Consider the following 20,403-nt stretch of genomic DNA (forward strand, 5'->3'; position numbering starts at 1 on the left):
AGCTGAGACACGTCATCACACGTCATCGCACGTCATCGCACGTCATCACACGTTATCGCACGTCATCGCACGTCATCGCACGTCATCGCACGTCATCGCACGTCATCGCACGTCATCGCACGTCATCGCACGTCATCGCACGTCATCGCACGTCATCGCACGTCATCACACGTCATCGCACGACAGAGGGTGTAAGGACAGAGGGTCTAAGGACAGAGGGTCTAAGGACAGAGGGTGTAAGGACAGAGGGTGTAAGGACAGAGGGTCTAAGGACAGAGGGTCTGAGGACAGAGGGTCTAAGGACAGAGGGTCTAAGGACAGAGGGTCTAAGAACAGAGGGTCTAAGGACAGAGGGTCTGAGGACAGAGGGTCTGAGGACAGAGGGTCTAAGGACAGAGGGTCTGAGGACAGAGGGTCTGAGGACAGAGGGTCTAAGGACAGAGGGTCTAAGAACAGAGGGTCTGAGGACAGAGGGTCTGAGGACAGAGGGTCTAAGGACAGAGGGTGTAAAGACAGAGGGTCTAAGGACAGAGGGTCTAAGAACAGAGGGTCTGAGGACAGAGGGTCTAAGGACAGAGGGTCTAAGAACAGAGGGTGTAAAGACAGAGGGTCTAAGGACAGAGGGTCGTTAACGTGATCACATGACCAGGAACAACAACACGATCCTTCACTTTCTTCCCACAAAGACAGAAGTTCCAACGTATAACTACAAAGTCGTTTGATGTTGTTCTGCACAGATTAATGTAACTAGATGTGTTAATTAGTTAATCAGCTGCTTCATGCCTCCAGTCTTTATGCTAAGCTAGGCTAACAATGTTCTGATAAAAACAAATGAGAATATGTTCCAAAATATTAAATATTAAACCTTCAACTATAAACAATGTTACATTTTAAATTCCTTTTGTAATATTGTTTCTTTGTATTTTATAATTCATTAGTAACTTTGTATCTTTCCTCACAATGAGCTCACAGGACACGTGAAGACGACGTCATCATGTTTCACTGAACATATCAAGACATTAATATTAATAATTAGTATTAGCATTATTATATTATCATAATCAAGTCACACATCTTCAAAACTAAACAAGCTTTTCATCGAAGCTTCTGCATTCACACACTTTGGTGCTTATTCATTAATATATATATATATATATATATATATATATATAGACACACACACACATATATATATATATATATATATACACCCATATAAATAATATATACAAATTGTCTTTGTATGGTATTTTTAAAAAGGATAAAACACAATAAAACAAGAACTTATTTCCAAAGTGCTTCTCTGGGTGATGTATGTTGTGACATTTATTATATTTTAGTTTCTTTCTTCTTTAATTTTCAGAGAACTGCACAAAATAATGAATGTACAAAGGTTATAAACTATGGCTTCAACATTTGGTTTGTCAGTAATGACTTATTATTGTGTATTTAAGTTGTGTTCGTGGGAAATTACCAAAAATAAACGAATAAAGTAAAATAAAGTAACATGACAGGATGCTGGTGACAGATTACAGCAGCTTTACATAATTAATGTCAGCTGGGTGAGAGTTAAACTTCTCTGTGTCCTCATCAGTAAAGAAAAGGAAAGTCAGTGAGATACATGAAGACATCAACATGTAACAGAATCTTTTAATCTCAGGTCTATTAGTGCTCACGGGTCCATTTAATGTAAGAGTTTAACACGAGTTAAAGTGGTGGGTTCACACAAAGGAACGTTAAACTAAACTTTATTTTGTATATGTATTGAGGATGTAGCATGATTTCTGCCCACGCAGCAGGAGCGGGGGACTTGTGGGAATGTTATCTTAACGAAGGGCGATAAAAAGACGTGTCAGCGACGCTGTTTATGGCCATAAAATACTGAGGGGGTCTGAAGAGTGGCCTCATGTACGCTCTCCACTAAGAGGGTTATTAGAATGAGCCGGTCTAGAGGAATGGACTGCCGGGGCCACTGGGGACCTGGCGGCAATCACACACTCCTGGTTGCTCCACAAATTGGCCCCTGAAAGGGACATGGGCTTCTGTAGCGCCTAGTTAAAGTGATTGAGGTGACTCCTCGCCATTGATTTTCTCTTCGTCTTCGGCGTACCGCCTGGCCACCCTTGACCGTGTCCCGTGCTCCCTGCAGGCTAGTTGAGCTGCCCCTGCTTGCCTTTAAATCACATTAAACTGTGGTTAAACTTTGGCCATGTCCAAAGACAACCATCATTGATGAGGTTATCACGCTTTAAGCACTTCACACGCTGCAGTTAAAGCCTCCCCTGCGATCGATCGCCGTCCTCAGGCATTAAGAGTCAACTGGAATACAGATAAGAGAACAAATTCAAATCCCACTCTGGGATTTATCCTCATTCCAAAAGTGCACCAACGATACTGATTAAAACAATCAGACAGATAATGAAAAATGCGTCATTGAGAAAATATAAACTGACTAAAGGTTAGATTTTCCCACGAGACACAGAGACGGTAAAACAAACACATTCCCTGTGCATCCCTCTAAACACCATAACATCTGATGAGTAATGAGGCCGAGTTTTCTTTCAATTTACTCGATCTAGTAGAGGCAGCCGAGCGCGACACTTCATTAAGTTAATTAGGCTAACTTAATTACAGTCTCTCACAGGTCAAGTGATGAAGCTTCTGATTGATGGCACAGCGTGGAAAGGTAATCTTCCTCGAACCGACCGGAGCTGCTAGAAACCTTCACAAATGACAAACACTGAAAGTACATTCACATCGTAAACACTTGAAAGTGTCACAAACAGAAGCAGAGCTGAAGACTTCAGACGCAAACTGTTTGCTGAGTAGGAGTACAGCGATGGCTGCGGAGGAAGTGAGGAGAATTAAACTTCTACGGATGTCATTTCAACACTTGCAATCCTTTTGATGACAACGAGTCCGAGTGCAGCGAGAGCAGTTCCTCCCACATACGTTCACAGCTGAACACTGTGAACACTGCCTGAGCAACTTTACCAGCTTTTGGGCATTTTGAACCTTTTATCCAAATCTTCTGGTGTGATTGACTGTGGAGCGCAGCTTGCCAGGCAGCGCTGCAAGGGTGTAAATAAAGTCTTAAACAAGCGCCCCTTGGCACGGTAACAGGCTTGAATTAAAGGCCATCTGTATATTACGGCTACACTGTCGCTTTACTACTGAAATCAATTCAGCGAGGGCTCGGGGCGACAGCGGGAGGGATGTGGCCTCGGTCAGAGCGAGGTTTATCTAAGCCGAGCAGGCCGAGAGAAACACAGCCTGTAATGAACTCAAGCCTGTCTAATAAAGCCTTTTATTGCCTCTTTGCACAACAGAAACATGTCTGCAGCGCCGCTCAGCGCCCAACGTTTCCTGCAACACTGTAAACCAGCAGCTCTTCTGTAATCACTGCTGCTGTACAAACATGTCAACAATACAAATCACAGAGAGAAATCATCATCAAAAGGATGTTTTGTTATTAATCAGGACCTCGCAGACAGTCCTAGACGAAGCAGAGAGAAGCAGACGGTAATAAAAGCACTCGCGTCTCAGGGTTTGGTTTCTTTGGCAGGAAATATAGTGGAGACGTTAACTTTGTTGTACATTTGTGTTTGGTTTGGTCACACAGACGAATACAAATGATTGTAAAGAAGATTCACAGTTCTGTTAACCTCCAAGGAAGAACAACAAATCACTTTGATCATCTTCTTCATGGCAGACAAAGATTCAAACTGAAAGAGGAACTTTCTGTGGAGAAGTTTGTATCTCGATGGAGACGCAACATCTTCAGCAACATCTGGTTCATGCGCACATTTAAAAGGTGCATCAGGGCAACAAACATCTATAAGTCCAACAAGAATATTTTCAATATTCTGCTGACTATCAGAGGTGCAGGACCAAAAACAACATCTCCATGGTAACAACCAAATATATATAAACATATGTGGGAGCACGAGGAGACGAGGGATCCCGACATCAGGCTCATTCATGTTCAATAATGTTCAGTTCCATGTTCATGTTTCATGTTCATGTTTCATGTTCATGTTTCATGTTCATGTTTCATGTTTATATTTCATGTTCATGTTTCATGTTTTATGTTCATGTTTCATGTTTATATTTCATGTTCATGTTTCATGTTCATGTTTCATGTTTATATTTCATGTTCATGTTTCATGTTCATGTTTCATGTTACATGTTCATGTTTCATGTTTATATTTCATGTTCATGTTTCATGTTTCATGTTTTATGTTCATGATTCATGTTTATATTTCATGTTTATGTTTCATGTTCATGTCTCATGTTTCATGTTTTATGTTCATGTTCATGTTTCATGTTCATGTTTCATGTTCATGTTTATGTTTCATGTTTCATGTTTCATGTTCATGTTTCATGTTCCCTGTTCCATGTTTATGTTTCATGTTCATGTTCATGTTTCATGTTCATGTTCATGTTTTATGTTCATGTTTATGTTTCATGTTTATATTTCATGTTCATGTTTCATGTTTATGTTCAAGTTTATGTTTCATGTTTATGTTTCATGTTCATGTTTATGTTTCATGTTTATGTTTCATGTTTATGTTTCATGTTTATGTTTCATGTTTTATGCTCATGTTTCATGTTCATGTTTATGTTTCATGTTTATATTTCATGTTCATGTTTCATGTTCATGTTTCATGTTCATGTTTCATGTTCATGTTTCATGTTCATGTTTCATGTTTGTATTTCATGTTCATGTTTCATGTTCATGTTCATGTTTCATGTTCATGTTTCATGTTTATATTTCATGTTCATGTTTATGTTTCATGTTCATGTTTCATGTTTATATTTCATTTTCATGTTTCATGTTTATATTTCATGTTCATGTTTCATGTTTCATGTTTTATGCTCATGTTTCATGTTTTATGTTCATGTTTATGTTTCATGTTTATATTTCATGTTCATGTTTCATGTTCATGTTTCATGTTCATGTTTCATGTTCATGTTTCATGTTTGTATTTCATGTTCATGTTTCATGTTCATGTTTCATGTTCATGTTTCATGTTTATATTTCATGTTCATGTTTATGTTTATGTTTCATGTTCATGTTTCATGTTTATATTTCATTTTCATGTTTCATGTTTCATGTTTATATTTCATGTTCATGTTTCATGTTCATGTTCAAGTTCATGTTACATGTTTCATGTTTATATTTCATGTTCATGTTTCATGTTCATGTTTCATGTTCATGTTTCATGTTTCATGTTCATGTTTCATGTTCATGTTTCATGTTCATGTTTCATGTTCATGTTCAAGTTTATGTTTCATGTTCATGTTCATATTTCATGTTCGTGTCTCATGTTCCATTTTCCATGTTTATGTTCATGTTCATATTTCATGTTCAAGTTTATGTTTATATTTCATGTTCATGTTTATGTTTCATATTCATGTTTCATGTTCATGTGTCATGTTCAAGTTTATGTTCATGTTTCATGTTTCATCTTCATGTTTAATCATGTTTCATGTTCCAAAACCAACTTTCCGTGTTAATACTTGTGTCATGGACACGCAGACTGAGACCTTCATGTGTGTATATTGTATGTAGTCCATGCTGGCTTTGAAACAAGACATTGAAGCATGACTGTGGTCAGCATCACATACTGTGAGATACTTTGAGCTGCTTCTTGCCTCTTGCTTCAGATGTCATACATCTCCCTCTCAGATAAGAGCATGGCTGCGGGGAGCTCTGACAAATCACTTCCTGCTCCATTCTTTGTAGCAGACTGTCAGACTGAGGGTTCGACAGTCTGCTATCTCTGCCGGCAGCTGAATCTCAGTCGCAACCATCAGGTAATATTCTGCACTTAATGCTGGCATTTAAGAAACATTCTCCCCCCACAGGCAAAAACGGTGCATGACTTGGCATTTAAAAGCAGATAATAAAACTTTCCTTAAATACAGCTCTCATCTCAGAGTGCTTTTTAGATGCCCTTAGTGCAGTCAATTATCTCCCCACACTTGCTATTACGGAGACACTCTGAGCACCTTGCACCTTAAAAGGTCTGTACACCGTGCTTTCTCAAAAATGTCATTTCTTAACTGCCTCTCAAAATGTGCACCCTGCAACATTAGAAATGGTGTACACGTGTTGACTTCTCTCACCCATTTGTTGCGTAAACATGCTTCATCAATAAACTGGACAAACTCAAATGGAATATTTAAAAAGCTTCAGAATCAGAAACCCTTCACCTCTTATATCTACGAGCTGCTATCCACAGTAGAACCTAAAAAGCAGATGTTTTGAACCGGCTTACAGTTCCTGAACAACAGTGATCTTTGCCTCCTGAAGGAATCGAGAGGAAAACGTTCACACTAATTCGTCACGTCAACACAGCAAACGTTATTCTCCTGTCACCAGCGAAATGTCGAGCCGCTCTGGGGCAGAGGGAGCCGCCGGCGAGAGCTTCTCCATTTGATGTTAACAAGTAGGAGGGAGGGGGAGGACGGGAGCAGCTTCACAGGGACAAGATACTCCAGAGGGAACGAGGAAGGAAAGTCTGAGAGGTGGCAGAACGAGGGAGATGATACGGAGGGTTGAGGGAGAGAAAGCCGCAGTCCGGCTTAATACTCACTTTCTGTCTTTACTGCTAAAGGTCGAAGCATAAAAGTATAACACGTGAACAAAGTCTGTACTTGTGAAGCTACGATTAAAGAGGAAAATACAGAATGATTAGGTTTCATCTGACACAGGGATTTGAATTCTAGTGGATATTGTACTTGATTGATTGTCGCTCACCTCTTGTGCTCATGAGAATACGTTCAGTGTCACATCACTGTTCGCAGCACGTCTTCTACCAAAAGACAATATTGGTTTCTTTGAGACATGACCGTAGCATCTCTTTAAATTTAATCAAGCTTAACAAAACCAAAAAAATAGAAGTGTCAGACCAGACTCACACTGTAACAGGCACAGGGATCCTTTCTGGAGGCACCTGACGAAAAGCACTAACGTAGTTTAGGGAGGTGTTGACAAAAGGATTTTTGATGATTGAAGTCTTGTTGGAACTAGTTATTGTCTCACAACCAGGTCACATTAGCCCTGAACTTAGCGTCATACCAACCCAACCTTTTCAATCTCAAGTAAGGGTATCTGGTGAGAGATTTAAAGATTTATTTTTGTTATATTTCTACGTTAAAATGTGTAGAAACACTTCCCTGTGGTGTACATGTAGTGAGAAAGAGAAATGTGTAATGTCCCTGAAGGTAACGTTTCCTCTCTCTCCTGTCATGGTGTCATCAGTCCTGTGTTGTATATGTAGTGAGACAGAGAAATGTATAATGTTCCTGAAGGTAACGTTTCCTCTCTCTCCTGTCATGGTGTCATCAGTCCTGTGTTGTATATCTAGTGAGACAGAGACATGTGTAATGTCCCTGAAGGTAACGTTTCCTCTCTCTCCTGTCATGGTGTCATCAGTCCTGTGTTGTATATCTAGTGAGACAGAGAAAAGTGTAATGTTCCTGAAGGTAACGTTTCCTCTCTCCTGTCATGGTGTCATCAGTCCTGTGTTGTATATGTAGTGAGACAGAGACATGTGTAATGTCCCTGAAGGTAACGTTTCCTCTCTCTCCTGTCATGGTGTCATCAGTCCTGTGTTGTATATGTAGTGAAAAAGAGAGATGTGTAATGTCCCTGAAGGTAACATTTTCTCTCTCCTGTCATGGTGTCATCAGTCCTGTGTTGTATATGTAGTGAAAAAGAGAGATGTGTAATGTCCCTGAAGGTAACGTTTCCTCTCTCTCCTGTCATGGTGTCATCAGTCCTGTGTTGTATATGTAGTGAGACAGAGAAATGTGTAATGTTCCTGAAGGTAACGTTTCCTCTCTCTCTCCTGTCATGGTGTCATCAGTCCTGTGTTGTATATGTAGTGAGACAGAGAAATGTATAATGTTCCTGAAGGTAACGTTTCCTCTCTCTCTCCTGTCATGGTGTCATCAGTCCTGTGTTGTATATGTAGTGAGACAGAGACATGTGTAATGTCCCTGAAGGTAACGTTTCCTCCCTCTCCTGTCATGGTGTCATCAGTCCTGTGTTGTATATCTAGTGAAACAGAGAAATGTGTAATGTTCCTGAAGGTAACGTTTCCTCTCTCTCTCCTGTCATGGTGTCATCAGTCCTGTGTTGTATATGTAGTGAGACAGAGAGATGTGTAATGTCCCTGAAGGTAACGTTTCCTCTCTCTCCTGTCATGGTGTCATCAGTCCTGTGTTGTATATGTAGTGAGACAGAGAAATGTGTAATGTTCCTGAAGGTAACGTTTCCTCTCTCTCTCCTGTCATGGTGTCATCAGTCCTGTGTTGTATATGTAGTGAGACAGAGAGATGTGTAATGTCCCTGAAGGTAACGTTTCCTCTCTCCTGTCATGGTGTCATCAGTCCTGTGTTGTATATGTAGTGAGACAGAGAGATGTGTAATGTCCCTGAAGGTAACGTTTCCTCTCTCTCCTGTCATGGTGTCATCAGTCCTGTGTTGTATATGTAGTGAGACAGAGAAATGTGTAATGTTCCTGAAGGTAACGTTTCCTCTCTCTCTCCTGTCATGGTGTCATCAGTCCTGTGTTGTATATGTAGTGAGACAGAGACATGTGTAATGTCCCTGAAGGTAACGTTTCCTCCCTCTCCTGTCATGGTGTCATCAGTCCTGTGTTGTATATGTAGTGAAACAGAGAAATGTGTAATGTTCCTGAAGGTAACGTTTCCTCTCTCTCTCCTGTCATGGTGTCATCAGTCCTGTGTTGTATATGTAGTGAGACAGAGAGATGTGTAATGTCCCTGAAGATAACGTTTCCTCTCTCTCCTGTCATGGTGTCATCAGTCCTGTGTTGTATATGTAGTGAGACAGAGAAATGTGTAATGTTCCTGAAGGTAACGTTTCCTCTCTCTCTCCTGTCATGGTGTCATCAGTCCTGTGTTGTATATGTAGTGAGACAGAGAGATGTGTAATGTCCCTGAAGGTAACGTTTCCTCTCTCCTGTCATGGTGTCATCAGTCCTGTGTTGTATATGTAGTGAGACAGAGACATGTGTAATGTTCCTGAAGGTAACGTTTCCTCTCTCTCCTGTCATGGTGTCATCAGTCCTGTGTTGTATATGTAGTGAGACAGAGACATGTGTAATGTCCCTGAAGGTAACGTTTCCTCTCTCCTGTCATGGTGTCATCAGTCCTGTGTTGTATATGTAGTGAGACAGAGACATGTGTAATGTTCCTGAAGGTAACGTTTCCTCTCTCACCTGTCATGGTGTCATCAGTCCTGTGTTGTATATGTAGTGAGACAGAGACTTATGTAATATTCCTGAAGGTAACGTTTCCTCTCTCTCCTGTCATGGTGTCATCAGTCCTGTGTTGTATATGTAGTGAGACAGAGACATGTGTAATGTCCCTGAAGGTAACGTTTCCTCTCTCCTGTCATGGTGTCATCAGTCCTGTGTTGTATATGTAGTGAGACAGAGACATGTGTAATGTTCCTGAAGGTAACGTTTCCTCTCTCTCCTGTCATGGTGTCATCAGTCCTGTATTGTATATGTAGTGAGACAGAGACTTATGTAATATTCCTGAAGGTAACGTTTCCTCTCTCTCCTGTCATGGTGTCATCAGTCCTGTGTTGTATATGTAGTGAGACAGAGACTTATGTAATATTCCTGAAGGTAACGTTTCCTCTCTCTCCTGTCATGGCGTCGTCTCCCCTTTGAGCAGCGTCAGCGTTGTGTTTGTAGCCAGAAGCTTCATAAACTGACTTTTTATCCAGTTTTAAGATACTTTTTACATCCTGGTGTTTTTAATTCTATATTTGAAGGATGAAGAATTTTAGTCCTCGGACGTCTGGATCTTAAGTTCTCACAGAAACAAGCTGAGCAAACGTTAGCCTTTAGCAGTGTTGTTTTTATGTCTTGTCATATAGCGACAATGTCAAACATTTACGACTGATGTTGTTTGTCTTGAGGACAGAATAACTAAAATAAATACGGTTTCAAAGAACACTGTTGACTGGAACCAGAATCAGACGAAAGTATAAAAAGTGAAATATAATTTAACTGAATTAGGTGGATTCTGTTATGTCTGTAAATCTTCTGAATTCCAATCGACAACAGAAACGAAGACGAAGGACAGAAGTTCACCGAGACGCAATAGAAGCTGGTTTCCTCCCTGACGCTCATTAGAAGTTGGAGCAGAGTCCCAGTGGACTGAGACGAACCCTGAATCCCTTCATGGCGTCTGAAGACAGATGCTCACCTCTGAAGCAGAACACGCTGACTCGTGCTCATATTCACATTCTGCACGTGTTCTTCATTCGGATAAAAACTATGACTCAATTATGTCAAAGAGCACAGATGAAACTGTCAGGTAAAGTAATGTTACCTAATACATCACTACAGGTCTCTGTGTGTGTGTGTGTGTGTGTGTGTGTGTGTGTGTGTGTGTGTGTGTGTGTGTGTACTACTGAATGAACACACACTGCACATTTACATTCATGTAACATCATACTTTTCAAAACAGATTTGATTCTTATAGATTTGTACATGGGGACCACTTAACATTTAAAGACAGCTTTAACCTTTTGCTTTTCTTGATAATTGAATGTTTCATTCCTGTGATTCAGCATTTCCACTATGGCTTTTATAATTCACTTCTCCTGCGCCGGCATCAATCAGCCCCGTACTCACACAGAGGGAGCCTAACAGGACCGACCGGGAGAGAAACGTGGATACATCTATCAATTAGGAGGAGCGGCAGCGACATGGTCTCTTTATTGCAATTTAATTTCATAAAAACAAGCGATCAGCTCAACAAAAAGAAAAGAGTTGTGCAGGGTTTGTTTTTCATGGAAAATTAATTCTGCTTTTAAGGATGTGTTTTTGAAATTATTTAAAATTTTCCCAGAATAACAGGAAGTGGAAAGAACGTCGCTGTTACCAGGCAGATGTAATGTAGATCGAGAACAACGAGTGGGAAGCAGCGTCACATGTTCACTGCTCTTAAAAACTGTTCTTCACTCCCTGAAGGTGTGACGAACATGAGCTATAACAATAAAGGCATTTTAATTGTTTAAAAGAGTTTTCTAGTGATTTTTGTGATTCTAATGTAGTTGCTGACATAATAAAGCAGCTCCTGTATGCAGTATGTAGTATGCAGCATGTATTATGCACTATGTACTATGCATTATGTAGTATGCAGTATGTAGTATGCACTATGTAGTATGCACTATATAGTATGTAGTATGCACTATGTAGTATGCACTATGTAGTATGCACTATGCTGTATGTAGTATGCAGTATGCAGTATATAGTATGCACTATGTAGTATGCAGTATGCAGTATGCTGTATGTAGTATGTAGTATGCAGTATGCAGTATGTAGTATGTAGTATGCAGTATGCTGTATGTAGTATGCACTATGTAGTATGCACTAAGTAGTATGTAGTATGCACTAAGTAGTATGCACTATGTAGTATACACTATGCTATATGTAGTATGCACTAAGTAGTATGTAGTATGCACTATGTAGTATACACTATGCTATATGTAGTATGCAGTATGTAGTATGCACTATGTAATATGCACTAAGTAGTGTGTAGTATGCACTATGTAGTATACACTATGCTATATGTAGTATACACTATGTAATATGCAGTATGTAGTATGCACTATGTAGTATGTAGTATGCAGTATGCACTAAGTAGTATGTAGTATGCACTATGTAGTATGCAGTATGTAGTATGCACTAAGTAGTATGCACTATGTAGTATGCAGTATGCAGTATGCACTAAGTAGTATGTAGTATGCAGTATGCACTAAGTAGTATGTAGTATGCAGTATGCACTAAGTAGTATGTAGTATGCACTATGTAGTATGCAGTATGTAGTATGTAGTATGCAGTATGTAGTATGCACTAAGTAGTATGCACTATGTAGTATGTAGTATGCAGTATGCACTAAGTAGTATGTAGTATGCACTATGTAGTATGCAGTATGTAGTATGCACTAAGTAGTATGCACTATGTAGTATGTAGTATGCAGTATTCACTAAGTAGTATGTAGTATGCACTATGTAGTATGCACTATGTAGTATGTAGTATGCAGTATGCACTAAGTAGTATGTAGTATGCACTATGTAGTATGCAGTATGTAGTATGCACTAAGTAGTATGCACTATGTAGTATGTAGTATGCAGTATGCACTAAGTAGTATGTAGTATGCAGTATGCAGTATGTAGTATGTAGTATGCACTAAGTAGTATGCAGTATGCACTAAGTAGTATGCACTATGTAGTATGCAGTATGTAGTATGCACTAAGTAGTATGTAGTATGCACTATGTAGTATGCAGTATGCACTAAGTAGTATGTAGTATGCACTATGTAGTATGCAGTATGTAGTATGCACTATGTAGTATGCAGTATGCACTAAGTAGTATGTAGTATGCACTATGTAGTATGCAGTATGTAGTATGCACTAAGTAGTATGTAGTATGCACTATGTAGTATGCAGTATGTAGTATGCACTAAGTAGTATGTACTATGTAGTATGCACTATGCACACATTGTATCTGCAGATATAGAAAAGAAGCTAATTTAGGAAGTTAATACGGTTTAACAACGAGGCTGGCAGCACCGATGATTATCAAGTCCCCATCCACACAAATAATGCACCAATCAAACGACAGTATCAACAGCCCCCCCCTCCCCCACCGCTAAAATAAATACTTCTTCTAGGCAATAAAAACTTTGTCCAGATACAACAAACAATGAGCGGTTCATGCACATCTTATAAAATATTCTCATGATGTGAGAAGTGTGTAAGCCCTCCCCAGCTGACCCCCCCCACACACACACACACACTCACCTTGGAGGAGGATGTGTCACACTCCTGGCAGATCCAGCCGTACCCCGTCTGCTTGGGGGATTTCTTCAGCGGGGGGTCCAGACACCCGAAGTGATAGCAGAGCCGGCACTCGTCACACCTGAGCACAGACAGGAAGGACACGTGTTACACCTCCCATAAATAAAAGCCCCCGCCTTCCTACAGGGAGGGGGCGGTTCAGGGGCTGTGATGGATGGCAGAGCAGCTCCTTGTCAGTCATGAGACTTTGTTAAAGCTTCCTGAAGCCCCTCTAATCACTGCACTGCCTTGACCCTGCACATATGATGGATTCAGGCTGCCATGTGAGCCACATAGACACCTGACAGGTGCACCGACTCAGAGACTCAGACAACACGAGCAGACAGACAGACAGACAGACAGACAGACAGACAGACAGACAGACAGACAGACAGACAGACAGACAGACAGACAGACAGACAGACAGACAGACAGACAGACAGACACACACACACACACACACACACACACCTCACTCGTGGAGTTCTTCTCATCTGCAGGTCAGAAATGTTAAACTCTCCCGTTGGATCAGGAAGGTTTTCTAAAGCCTCTCTGAAGCTGCAGACACTCGGTGTGTCTCACCCCCCCGTGTCGTCCTCTCCGCAGTAATGGAGACGGATAGAGAGGGCGCGGGCTGACCTCCCCGGCTGTTAAGCCGTTATCAGATTTTCATTGGAGAATGTGAATCTCCTTCATTGATTAGGACATAATTAGCTCTAATTGTGGAGTGTGTGTGTTTACCAGGCAGGGGGGCTCGTTGAAGGGCAGTCAGCCTCATAAAGGATTAAAAGAAAAGTCTCTTTATGCTGCAGTCGCAGGTCAATCTCTGCTGCTCCGATGCACCGTGTGCTTTTAATGCATCGTGTGTCGATGCAGTATCGACGTCCCTGCTGGTCAGTGTTTTACGAGCTCTGCTGGCCGGAGCTGAGATTCATAGAAGTGGAGTTAATAAAGAGGAACAAAGGTCATTTGCTTGTTTTGCAAAAGAGCTACAAATAAATGAATATGAAGGCCGAGCAGCATGAAGGTGTGAAGCATGTGACTCAGGATGCTAGAAACCTGTAACTGTCACCTGCAAAGCGGGAACTGCATCTGAACTAAATCCATCGCAGAACTTAAGACGATACATTGTCCCAGAAGTAAAGGCCATAAACAATATTATTGATATAATGATGACATAACAGCATAATAATGTAAGTACACCATTTAAAAGAGCAATGAACTTTTCATTTTTAGTGTGAAAGATAGTTAAATATCGGATCAGATCCCTGCTAACAGCTGATGGCTGCAGATCAAAGAGTTAACATCCTCCACATGTCACTTTACAAATACATAAGAATATGATAGATGATGCAAATGATGCAGAATTCATGGCGCTTTCAGCGGCTGAAATCTGGTGTTCAACATTTAACATTTCTTACTCAACCTGCAGCCGTTATGCTGGATACACAAGGACTGTTCAGGGAAATACAAGTAAAGCCGTGTAAACAGGTTGTGCAGCTGCTGGAGCTCCTGCAGGATTTGGTTCTGAGTGTTACGTGTTACTCAGAACAAAGACTGTAGTGATCACACGTGTCGGGCAACATCGACCTGCTTCCTGCTCAAAGAGCCAGACAGAGGAGCATCATGAGCAGCTGTGAGATACAACATCAGACATATATAGAATATATATATTTATATCAGCTCCTGCCGTGACACTTCAGACACACGCTCACGCCGCCCTGGAGAGTTGGTGAGTCCTGACTGTTCCACCAGTGCAGCGCTGCACAAAGTGGGTAATCTGAGCACGCCGCGCAGAGTGACACTTCGCACAGGAAGTCAGTAGGAATAAATGGGAAGGCAGAGACAGGGGCACACGGAGAAAAGGCATTTCAATTAAGGGAACTTGGTGGACTGTTGGAGATAAAGGGGTTCAATTCTGAGTCTAGACCCTTTCAACACGTTCACTCTCCAGAACAACCGAAGCCTCAAAAACACCAATCAAGATTTACTGACTGTTGCTTCTTCTGACAAAATACTCAAATTACTCAAAAATATTCTCAAAATACTCAAATTACTCCTTAAATACTGCGTTCTGATTGGAGAAAAATGGACCCGTGGTCACTGGACAAGATTACATAGAATATATATGTATATAAGATAAGATGAATACATTAAATAAATATGTATATAAGATTATAAAATGAATACATAGAAGGTATTTTATCATTATTTATTGTAGAGCAGTTTCTCTTGTGCATCTTAATACAAATAGACACGAGGTTCAGTCGCAGCTCTACGAGGAGAACATCTGTGAGAAGTTTGTCATTATTTTATTGTTCATGTGGATCTTCTTGAAACCTCTAGTGTAGAATCATATTCAGATATATATATATATATATATATATATATATATATATATATATATATATATATATAAAAACCCTTTCTGCAGATGTATTTTTAGTGACAGTTTATAAACTAATATTGAATAATGAAGCAGTTCAACATAAAACTCTTCGTATTAAAGATGCGTTTAGTTTACGGAGCATTTCTGTAACTTTATAATAACCGTTAATAAATTGGACATTTACAGTTAATAGTTATTTGACTGTTAATGAACAATTAAATGATAACTAATGTTTAATTGTTATTAATGCTATGTTATTCTAACAGTTGTTGCATACCTTGTGTATATATATATATATGTAATATATATATATATATATAGTACATATATATATATATATATATGTAATATATATATATATATATATATATATATGTACTATATTTATATATATATGTACTATATATATATATATTGTACTATATATATCTATTATATATATATATTTATCATATATATATATATATGTACTATATATATATCTCTATCGTCCTCTCTCTCTCTCTCTGTCCTCTATCTATATCTCTATCTATGTCCTATATCTCTATATATTATCTCCTCTCTCTCTTCCTCTCTCTCTCTCTCTCTCTCTCTCTCTCCCTCTCTATCTCTTTCTCTACCTCTCTCTCTCTTCCTCTATCTCTATCTATCCTCTCTCTCCTCTCTCTCTCTCCCTTCTCTCTCTCTCTCTCTCTCGTCATATATATATATAATATATATGACATAGATATAGTGATAGATAGATAGATATAGTATATATATGAGAGAGATCGAGGACGATCTATTATATTATATATATATATATCTAGATATAGTACTATATATATATAATCTATATCTAGTACATATATTATATATATATATATATATATAAGTTACATATATATATATATATATTATATATACATATTATATATATATATATGTACTATCATATATATATATATGTACTATATATATATATATGTATATATATATATATATATATATACATATAATATACTATATTAATATGTTAATGTTTCATTACAGATGTGTGTCTCTCTGTTTACAGATCTTTTACAAACTAAACTAATTGTTTCATATCAAACAAACTGATGATAAAATAACAATTACAGCATCACTAATAATTACTGAATATTATTAATCATCTTTTAATTGTTAACAGTAAAAGAACTGAAGTTGATAATACTACTTATTGTAATAACACTATAATAATATGCTCTGAAATATAGTAAATATAAGTGTTTACATGGAATAGATAGTTTTGCACATGGATCTACAACAGTCATGAAACTATTTACTGAATATTTTAATTTAGATTTAAGTCTGCCAGCCATTGAGAGAGGAGTCCAGATGTTTCCAGGATGCACCGCAGAGATATTATATATTATATATATATATATATATTATATATTATAAAGTGCTTCAGGAGGAACGCTCGGTCCAAGCAGCCGGCTGATGATTTATGGCACGTTTAAATATCAACGTGATTCTGAAGGGATGAAGACGTTTGATGGGCTCAGACGTGAAGCCTCTGCAGATCCTCCAGCTTTATGTTCTTCATGAAACATTAATAACATTTACAATCTTCTAATGATCTTAAATTCAGTTTGTAATAACAATATATGTTGTACGGTTCTAGCTGTTATATTCTAAAGGTGCTGATGACGGTGACAGTTTAACTCCAGAACTGAAACCATCTCTCGACGCTACGTTCTCAGAATGAGGTTATTTTTGGATATAATCTACTGAAGGAGTCGATCCTACAGCACCTGCTCAGTGACTTCTGGGTTCCTGGTGAATTTTTAAATGTCATTTTACGTTCAACTCCACTGAACAAACCAAACGTAGCTGCAGGACATCTGCAGCAGGGAGCCGCCTGTAGATACACGTGCACGAGGAGAGACGTGCACGTCAGGCTGGTCAGACCTCGAGGATACACACGAGGTGTTTTATTAAAGCCTGTAGGAACACATCAGCTGGGAAAACCTTTATTCCTCACACACAACAATCTGAAGGATACTTTACAGTGAGAAGGAAGTAACCAGCACAACTCAGCGGAACATTATTATCGCTCTGAACCATCCTTCAGACGAGCGCAGCGTTAAAGCAGGTGGAACCTGATCAGGACGGCAGCAGGTCACAGCCGTCAGAGGGAACGCAAAGAACTGAATAATCAGAAGGATCCTTTAAACAGATGAGTTCAGACAGACTACATGGAATACATGTAGTATTATTAAACTCAAACAAACTGGTGATGGAAGCCCTCTGGCATCAGGCTCACAGGAGCTGAATATAGAAACCTGAAGTGTTCCAATGTTCAAACCAGAGGAGCAAGTATCTGGCATCCTATGAGGGAGGGCGTAAGCTAACAGCTGCTGCACATTAGCACAAATATGCCGAGGCAGGTGGATCTCACACACACACACACACACACACACACACACACACACACACACACACACACACACACACACACACACACACACACACACACACACACACACACACACCTTGGATGGGCTGAGCAGGCATATCTTCCCTGGAAACGATGGGAGTTTTAAGTGCCCTCCGGCCACCTAGTGAATACAAGACAAATGACCAGAGAGTGTGTGAGTGTGTGTGTGTGTGTGTGTGTGTGTGTACTCCACTAATGAGCACACTCTTATTGTTGCACACAAACTGTCGATTGATTTCACATGAATCTCTAACTAAGGCGAAGAGGAAGAAGAAACTCTTCAGCTTCGCTGCTGGAGACTCTTGAAGAACTTCCAAACTCACAGGAGGGCGAGACTGTGACGACCGCACATACGCTTCTTAATTACTTTAAGAATTACTTTACAGCGTAATGAACCCTCGTTTCATGTCTGTTGTGTATCGCTGGGAAGATCTTTGCATTAAATCACTGCTCACTGATGCAGGGTTAGCGGTGTGTGTGTGATCTTCATGTATCCATGAGAGGTGGGATACATGGAGCTTCACATTCACACTAAGACTGCACAACACGGGAGTCTTAAAGGTTAAATGCAGCTCGATTCAGAACTTGGAGCTCAATTTAACACATTGTAGGTGATGACACACTCACACAGCGCGGTCAGCGGGACGGGCTGCAGATCCTTCGCACCGGTTGAGCCAAACCATCAAGTAAGCAGATATTTAACTTGATGCTAAACATCAGAGCATCAACAAAGTCATTCTGCTTCCTGCTCCGTCTGCAGACATCTGTCCCGTAGATGTTGAGATACTTCAGAGACGGACTAACGTTACCCTCTCTGGAGCCACGCTACACACACATCACCTGAGATACACACTCATCACCTGAGCTACACACTCATCACCTGAGATACACACTCATCACCTGAGCTACACACTCATCACCTGAGATACACACTCATCACCTGAGCTACACACACATCACCTGAGCTACACACACATCACCTGAGATACACACTCATCACCTGAGCTGCACACACATCACCTGAGCTACACACTCATCACCTGAGATACACACTCATCACCTGAGCTACACACACATCACCTGAGCTACACACTCATCACCTGAGATACACACTCATCACCTGAGCTACACACACATCACCTGAGCTACACACTCATCACCTGAGCTGCACACACATCACCTGAGATACACACTCATCACCTGAGCTACACACACATCACCTGAGATACACACTCATCACCTGAGCTGCACACTCATCACCTGAGCTGCACACTCATCACCTGAGCTACACACTCATCACCTGAGCTGCACACACATCACCTGAGCTACACACACATCAGCTGAGCTACACACACATCAGCTGAGCTACACACACATCAGCTGAGCTACACACACATCACCTGAGATACACACTCATCACCTGAGCTGCACACACATCACCTGAGCTACACACACATCACCTGAGCTACACACACATCACCTGAGCTGCACACACATCACCTGAGCTACACACACATCAGCTGAGCTACACACACATCAGCTGAGCTACACACACATCAGCTGAGCTACACACACATCACCTGAGCTACACACACATCAGCTGAGCTACACACACATCAGCTGAGCTACACACACATCAGCTGAGCTACACACACATCAGCTGAGCTGCACACACATCACCTGAGCTACACACTCATCAGCTGAGCTACACACACATCAGCTGAGCTGCACACACATCACCTGAGCTACACACACATCACCTGAGCTACACACACATCAGCTGAGCTACACACACATCACCTGAGCTACACACACATCAGCTGAGCTACACACACATCAGCTGAGCTGCACACACATCACCTGAGCTACACACACATCACCTGAGCTACACACACATCAGCTGAGCTACACACACATCAGCTGAGCTACACACACATCAGCTGAGCTACACACACACATCAGCTGAGCTACACACACATCACTTGAGCTACACACACATCAGCTGAGCTACACACACATCACTTGAGCTACACACACATCACCTGAGCTACACACACATCACCTGAGCTACACACACATCAGCTGAGCTACACACTCATCACCTGAGCTACACACTCATCACCTGAGCTACACACACATCACCTGCGCTGCACACTCATCAGCTGAGCTACACACACATCACCTGAGCTGCACACACATCAGCTGAGCTACACACACATCACTTGAGCTACACACACATCACCTGAGCTGCACACTCATCAGCTGAGCTACACACACATCACCTGCGCTGCACACTCATCACCTGAGCTACACACACATCACCTGAGCTACACACACATCAGCTGAGCTACACACTCATCACCTGAGCTGCACACACATCACCTGAGCTTCACACGCTGTGAATGAGTCCAGTGTTCGCTCTCTCGTCGCTCTGTTTTGGTCTCCACCAGGTATCTGGCTACTAGACGCTCCGTGTGTTCAGCAGCGGCTCTTTAACGCCTGCTGTGCTGAGAGTTCTGTGCAGCTGATGCTATAAAGCTTCACACGCAGAGTCTTCGTGCTGTCACCTTATTTTTGCTTTGTATAAAAGTGCTTCATGGCTTAAAGAACACTTTGGGCCCATTGTCCAAACTGTCAATCATCAAACGTCCGGTT

At 40.6% G+C, this 20,403-nt stretch overlaps 1 protein-coding gene across 1 annotated transcript in view; it reads right to left on the minus strand.

Moving 5' to 3' along the window:
• phf14 (PHD finger protein 14) overlaps positions 1-20,403 on the minus strand; it is a 61,789-nt gene that overhangs the window by 15,407 nt on the left and 25,979 nt on the right. Inside the window, exon 14 of the mRNA XM_029442981.1 lies at positions 12,863-12,980. Within this exon, the coding sequence (XP_029298841.1) occupies positions 12,863-12,980 (118 nt within the window). The remainder of the gene's footprint in view (positions 1-12,862; positions 12,981-20,403) is intronic.

The sequence above is a fragment of the Cottoperca gobio genome, chromosome 11 (assembly GCF_900634415.1).
Source record: "Cottoperca gobio chromosome 11, fCotGob3.1, whole genome shotgun sequence".
NCBI classification, from domain to species: domain Eukaryota; kingdom Metazoa; phylum Chordata; class Actinopteri; order Perciformes; family Bovichtidae; genus Cottoperca; species Cottoperca gobio.